This window comes from Hevea brasiliensis, chromosome 16, assembly GCF_030052815.1.
Source record: "Hevea brasiliensis isolate MT/VB/25A 57/8 chromosome 16, ASM3005281v1, whole genome shotgun sequence".
Taxonomy (NCBI): domain Eukaryota; kingdom Viridiplantae; phylum Streptophyta; class Magnoliopsida; order Malpighiales; family Euphorbiaceae; genus Hevea; species Hevea brasiliensis.
The window spans coordinates 63,780,576-63,787,748 of NC_079508.1; the positions used below are offsets into that span (position 1 = coordinate 63,780,576).

At 35.5% G+C, this 7,173-nt stretch overlaps 2 protein-coding genes across 3 annotated transcripts; one reads left to right on the forward strand and one right to left on the reverse strand.

The window, feature by feature from the left end:
- Positions 1–489: 489 nt before the first annotated feature.
- Positions 490–1,443, forward strand: LOC131174690 (protein SOB FIVE-LIKE 3-like). Its single transcript, XM_058138465.1, has 2 exons — positions 490–887; positions 1,362–1,443. The coding sequence occupies exons 1-2, from the start codon at positions 490–492 to the stop codon at positions 1,441–1,443; spliced, it is 480 nt and encodes a 159-aa protein (XP_057994448.1).
- Positions 1,444–2,445: 1,002 nt separating this feature from the next.
- On the reverse strand, positions 2,446–6,036 carry LOC110654497 (6-phosphogluconate dehydrogenase, decarboxylating 2). Of its 2 annotated transcripts, none has more exons than XM_021810507.2 (2): positions 5,835–6,036; positions 2,446–4,220 (listed from the first exon to the last, which is right to left on the reverse strand). In XM_021810507.2, the coding sequence occupies exon 2, from the start codon at positions 4,210–4,212 to the stop codon at positions 2,746–2,748; it is 1,467 nt and encodes a 488-aa protein (XP_021666199.1). In that variant the 5' UTR covers positions 4,213–4,220; positions 5,835–6,036; the 3' UTR covers positions 2,446–2,745. The 2 variants fall into 2 exon arrangements, with proteins under 2 accessions (XP_021666199.1, XP_057993529.1); XM_058137546.1 differs by lacking the exon at positions 5,835–6,036 and adding an exon at positions 5,464–5,778.
- Between the last annotated feature and the right edge of the window lie 1,137 nt (positions 6,037–7,173).

Below are 7,173 nucleotides of genomic sequence, written 5' to 3' on the forward strand. Positions count from 1 at the left end.
ACAAGTTACAGAATTAAAGGCTTTAAAGACAAGGAAGAAGTGGGGAGGCTATGCTCTAACATGCTTGTGTGCGTGGCTTTGATATTCTTTCAGGATTGAGGAATGGGTTTTTCTTGATTTCTTGTTACTAGATAGAAAGAATTAAGATTGTAAAAAATTGAAATCCTTATGGTCGGTAAAAGGCTGACTGGTATTCAAAATGACGGCTCCTCTCTTTAGGATCTTTACTTACCATATTTTATTTTTTCAATTTTTTATTTGTTTGCATAACTAATTAGTTAGGATAAGCTGGATTATGCTAGTTTAATCAGACAGTGTTGGCATATATAGCAGGTTTCAGGATGTCAAAGATCATTGTACCTCTCCTTAGGGATTTCATGCACTTCTGGAACTTTTTGTGAAAAGTGTCTCCTCCTCTTATCTTCTCGTAGCCTTCTTTGGAACAGAGACAACAACACTATTCCCCTAAGGAACCTCTCAGCTTCGTTAATGGATTCATCCAAATACAATTTAGCCACAGAAGGATGTAGCAGCAGTGAATCCGGATGGACAATATACATTGCCTCTCCCATGCAAGAAGATGACAGTGAGTGCAGTGACAATGACAATGATCACAATACTACCGCCAACGATGGAAATGCCGATGATGATGATAAGCAAGACAGTGATGATTCAATGGCTTCAGATGCTTCCTCTAGCCCACATCATCTCTGTAAACCTGAGAATGGTCGTCAAGCTAATCATGGAACAACTGGTTTTAAGCATGACAAGGGCAATAACTTCAAGCATTGTTCTCCAGCTACAAAATCAAACAGAAAGGACAAGAAGAATGATGTAAACAGCACAGAAAAGGACAGAAGACATTCTGCTAACAGAAAATACAGCAAGTAGTCCAGTTCAAGTGGTGCAAGACTACAGGTTCGTAAAAATCACTACATAAACAGAACAAACATGTATTTTCATTTTTAGTCATCCTTCTTGAAACACGTTCTACTCATCCTTTTCATGCTTCCTGATTTTCATTGTATTATTGAAATCAAGATCATCATATTGAAACAATTTCTTATCAAATCATTACACAATAAAGTCTATATATTTATGTGCCGCCATTCAGTATAAAACCTGCTTGATATTGCAGCTGGCACCTGGAATGAGGTTAGTTAATTAACTTGTTGATCATACAATATCATGAATGATAGAAGGGAAAGTCATATCTAGTTCAGGAAAATATTTTCTCATGCACAAATTTTTTTAATAATAATGGGGGGTCATGCGGCCATGTTGAGTTAATCAAAGCAGCATCAACCAAGAGTGTGTGCTCTGCTGGAAAGAGCATAGATCCCCTCTTTGTTTTGTGGCAGGCGCAAAAAAAGGGAGGAGAGATCAGCACAGAAAGCAAACGGCAACATGGCTTGCGCGGATATTGGGGTTTCAAGAATATAATTATTTGGGATCAAGTTAGAAGGAAATGATACTTATTTCCAGGAAAAATATCATAACACTGTGCCCATGCAGCAGTGCCCTCGTGTGCATGTTCAATGAATCAATACAACAGAGTATTTCGTGCTGGAAAGAAAATAGATCAACATAGAAAGACAAATGCCAACTACAAGGATCAACATAGATATTTATAGTGACAGAATATTGGCATGCTTATATAACTCAAATTCCGCAAACAAGGTGCAAGCGCAACAGCTAGGCGACTATAGAGTATGGGCTGTACCATCAAAATATTCAAGAATATATATATTATAACATACACACTATAAAATCCAGGAAACCTGAATTTCTTTTCCTAATGAAAACAAAAGGGAAATAATAATATAAATGAGCATGTTTTATTTGAGTCAGACAAGAACACTACGAAAAATAGACAAAGTTAAAAGGAGCTTACAAATTTCTTAAGAGGTAAACTCGTAGATTCGATGGAGTTTCAGCTTTTCACTGTCAGTAACGTGGAAGATTAAACATAATGTTTAGAATTCCTGAGTAATACAATCAGCTTTTTGCATTAAAAGTGCTGATATCCAGACAGGACTATTATAACAGAGGGAAAAGGACGCCAAATTCTGGATAGGGGAAAGTATGCCATATTTTTGCCCTTCCATCGTTCTAGTGAACAGATATATATATATTCTATTCTCTTCGCATAAAAGTATCCTACAGCATAAATTAATAGAATTATAGCTAATTATTTCCACAAAATAATAAAGCTAATACCCTGTTTGGAAAGAGGAAGTGTAAGATAAGGCAAGGAAAGGGAGGAAAAATATGTAAATTATGAAGGGCATGAAGGGCGTTGAAAGGTAGGACAAAACGTTCCAACGGTCATGCTCCTTTAAACACTGACATGCAGGAGAAATGGTTACCAAACCTCATAAAACCATCTGAACCTCCCTCCAGATAGTGTAAAGAGCATACAAAAACACCACAAACGAGAATCTCTTGCTCAAATATTTTCACAGTATTATCACACAAAGTGGCTAAAAAGTTCCTCAACTAGAAAAAGAGTTACCAATTTCAGCATTACAAATCAAATCTCAAGGTAAAAGCAGCAGAACTACCAAAGCACAACCACACATACAAAAGCAAGGTGAAGTCTCAATATAAATTGGATTCAACAAATTTGATTGAGATACATTTTGACGAAACAGGATTTGTGACACTTCTACCCATCAGAGTCTAGAGCAGAAATTATTATGCTTATTGAGAATTTTGATAAGCTAGATACCATGAGGTGACACATTAATTCTTCAACTCTCTTGCAATCTTAAACCATTCAGTGTGGAAAGATCCTTCAGTATCAACCCTTTCATATGTGTGAGCGCCAAAATAATCTCTCTGTGCTTGGACCAAATTAGCTGGCAACCTTTCCCTTCGGTAAGTGTCAAAATAAGCAAGACTAGAAGACATGCCAGGAGTGCTAATACCAGAATTGATTGCCAGACATACAACCCTCCGCCAGGCAGACTGACGCTCAATGATTTCCTTTGCAAACTCTGGATCGACAAGAAGGTTAGCCAGGTCAGGGTTCCTATCATATGCTTTCTTGATTCTGTCTAAAAACACAGCTCGGATAATGCAGCCTCCCTTCCAAATCCTAGCCAGTTCTCCCAATTTCAAGTCCCATCCTTTCTCAATACTCTTTGCACGGATCAGATTCATCCCCTGTGCATAACTACAAATCTTGGATGCATAGAGAGCTTGTCTCACATCATCAATCAACTTCTTCTTGTCCACCACTTGGTCAGTCAAAATTTCTCCAAAGCCACCTGCTTTGAAGACTTTAGCAGCTTCAACTCGCTCCTCCTTCAAACCACTGAGGAATCTTGCATCCAAAGAAGATGCAATTGTAGGAGCTGCAACTGATAGATCAGCAGCTTGCTGTACGGTCCATTTACCTGTACCCTTCATACCAGTTTTGTCCAAAACCTTGTCAACCAAATATCCATCTCCCTTGTCATCTTTAATTCCAAATATATCTGCTGTGATCTCAATCAAGAAGCTCAGAAGCTCACCCTTGTTCCATTCTGAGAAAACATTTTGCAGTTCCTCATTAGACAACTTTCCAACTGATTTTAGTACATCATAAGCCTCTGCAATCAGCTGCATATCACCATATTCAATTCCGTTATGCACCATCTTGACAAAATTACCAGAGCCACCTTTACCAACAAAAGTCACACAGGGACCACTGTCAGGAACTTGAGCTGCCACTTTAAGAAGAATGTCTTCAATGTATTTGTATGCCTCAAAGGAACCTCCAGGCATCAAAGAGGGTCCATGCCGTGCACCCTCTTCACCACCTGAAACTCCCATTCCGAGATAAAGCAAACCTAATTCAGCCATGGCCTTTTCTCTCCTCTCAGTGTTCTCATACCACTCATTCCCACCATCAATGATACAATCACCTTTCTCCATGTAGGCTGAGAGGGTCTTTATAGTTTGGTCAACAGGTGCCCCAGCCTTAACAAGCATAATTATCACCCGAGGCTTTTGGATTGACTGAACAAAAGATTCAGGATCATGGAAACCATATAAAGGAAGATCTCCCTCCTTTTTGGCTCTTTCAACAGTCTCATCAACTTTGGAGGTTGTTCGATTATAAACAGAAATTGGGAAGCCTTTCTCTGCAATATTGAGGGCCAGATTCTGGCCCATAACAGCCAGACCTGCGAGGCCTATTCGTGTTGGTTTTGATGGTGCAGCCATACTTTTCCCTGTCCAATAAAATCCCCATAAAATAAAGCTACGAACTACAATGTTTTTACATATACTGGAATAACATCGAATGCGATAAAAAGGGAAGTTGTAGAGGAACCTTTACCAGATTCAGCAACAAAATCCGACAACAGAAAAGAGTTCAAACAAAAATTAACACAATTCCTTGTTCAAAGAAAACCAATAGTACATGATTTTGTTGACCACTAATTCTAGAATTTTAACTGTGTCATGGTTCCCTTCTGCTTCCCCATCCCCTGCCCTAGCACCACCACATAAGGTTTACCCATAAGCTCCACAGACCATCAAAATTATCTCCCATAGACGCTCCACTTTTTCTCAACAAAATATTAGTTTCTATGCATCCTTATTTTAATGAAACATTTTCAATTTTGTTATCAAATTTCAGCGGTTTTTCATAACATGAAACTTGTATCCATTATGAATTATGTCTATGATAAAGACAGTAATGACATAAGATAGCAAAGTAAAAAATGCAGGTTAAGATATAAAAAAAAAAAAAGAAAAAAAAAAAAAGAAGGATCCCTGATTGTCACATGGAATGGATGATAAGAGATCTTTAAAAGCTAGATGTTATATATATATAGTACACCCACCACCCATGTTCAGGGGAAAATTATCCATGGCAATTTCACTGTCTAGTTGAATTTCATTCATTCTGTCTTGAATGAGTTTTGACCACTTTGCTCTACTTTTGTGGGGTGGGGTTGGAAATAGCAAAACCCCCATTGGCATTTCTAGGGAAAATACCTATTCCTACGTCTAACACTACAGGCAGCCTTCTTGCATTTAGCACACAAAGTTCCTACAGGAAGCCTTTGATATACAGTTGATGGATTTGAAGGATTTTATTTTATTTCTTCAGTTAGATTAAATAAAACAACTTTATGATGCACTCACATATACACGTGCAGCCGTGCAAGAGAGAGAATAAGACAAGAAAAGTTATGAATCTTAAAAGCTAGTTGTCTAGTCAAGAATCAAGTACCCAATTTCCTTTCTTCTCAGTATTGACTTCCTATACTATTTTCATAAAAAAGAACCAATCGAAATAGCCTGACTAGAGGATCATCATTACCATTGCTATTAATCAACTGAATCTTAAGTTCAAATGTATAGGAGTGCCATTGTTAGTAATCGAATGATTAGATAAAGTTGAAAGCAATCAAATCACCTAAATGAAAAAAAATAAACACCCAAGTAATTCAACAAGTATCTGACCTGAAACGTCTCAAACTCATCAATCAGAGGAAACAATCAAAAAGTATTGTCATTTGAATAACACCAGACTGACCACCACCAAGATCATGCAGATCTCAGATCCGGTTATCGAAGCATTTAAGAAAAATCCTAACATGATTAACCCTCAGGCTATGAGCGACTAGATAAGGAAAGAAAACCAGATCAAGAATTCCAGCGTGAATCCCAGAAACACTTTTGTCTTGCATCATTCAAAATTAAAACACCAAATTACAGTTTCTCTTATGAAGATCTCCAAGCCAGAAGACAGAGATGAAGAATAAACCAACAAAATTCAACATAAACGTTAAAAAAAAATAACTGTGCCAAGCATTAAGTAAAAGAATACACACCTGGGGAAACGATTCCTGAGAAAAAGAAGAGGACCCAGAAAAATCAAAGATCTGGGTTTTGAAGAGAGCAGGTTGTTAGGTGAAAACGATAACGTGGAACAAATGAAAGAGCGGCAGATACATAAATTGGTGGAGGTGGAGTTTGCTGACCATGTGCAAACAGTAAGGACTCGGAATCTCTCTCCTCTCTTTTGAACATGTTAGGCAGGTCTAACTTGACCGCCTTTTTGTTATTAATGGTAGCAAACGGCGTCGCTTCATCATTAGTCGACCTTTCTGCTCTGACGTGGCAAGATGTTTGTTCAGTAGCCAAATTTATACCTTTCACATTTTAATAATATATTTTTAATTAATTTTATATAATTTTGATATAATATAAAACAAATTTATATTAAATACACTTCATTTTTATTAAAACAATTTGCCTTTGTTAACGTTATGAAATAATTTATTTTTATATTTAATTAAATAAATTTAAAATTCCCAAACATTAAATTGAATCTAAACTTGTTCAAGTTCAAAAGAATATTAAATAAATAAATAAGTAAATAAAAATAACAATAACAATAAAATGAATTTAAATAAAAATTTGTTGAATTAAAAAATAAAATTGGGTTTGCCAAATCAACTTGTTCTGGAATTTATGGAGTTGGGCTGCCCCCCAACCACCTCTCCCATTTTAAAGTAACATAGAAAATTCAAGGTCATAATAAATTATATTTAGATGGGTCATGATAATCAATTATTTTTTAAGCTATGATAACATGTTACTATTACGTATTAATTTTTATATTATATGTTTTGATATGATCAAAAAACATTTTATACTGAAATTATAGAATTCTAAATTATATAAATACTTCAATTTATGACCTAATTAAAATGTGCACACAATTAATCTAAATGCCACTTGACCTCCTTCTTATATGTTTCCATGTGACGTTCACATGGATGATGGAAAATTTTAATGTATATATTACATGTAAAATATGAGTTTCCCACTAGTGAGTACACACCTACCTTCTCGTTGCCATGTGCTCCAATTTTGTTTAAAACAAACTATACATGGTCAAACAAAAAAAATTCCAAGTGCATCTCTAAATTTTACCATTATTAAATTAGATATTTATAATAAAATTAATTAAAAAATATATAATAAAAGTCAAACCTTGAAAAATAAATTTATGAAAGTGTGTCACATAAATTAATAAATACGTTTAAAAAATTATTATGTGACATCTCTTTTATTATATAATGTGTCACATAAGCTAATAAATATGCTTACAAATTACAATGTGACACCTCTTTTATTATTTTTATTTTTAAATTTATATATAAA

What these genes read in the sequence shown, in the direction of transcription:
- LOC131174690 (XM_058138465.1), top strand. Translation starts at nt 490, where the DNA reads ATGGATTCATCCAAATACAATTTAGCCACAGAAGGATGTAGCAGCAGT. An exon ending in GCTAACAGAAAATACAGCAA is followed by an intron (nt 888 to 1,361) that starts GTAGTCCAGTTC and finishes GTTTTGTGGCAG; the next exon opens with GCGCAAAAAAAGGGAGGAGA.
- LOC110654497 (XM_021810507.2), bottom strand. Translation starts at nt 4,212, where the DNA reads ATGGCTGCACCATCAAAACCAACACGAATAGGCCTCGCAGGTCTGGCT.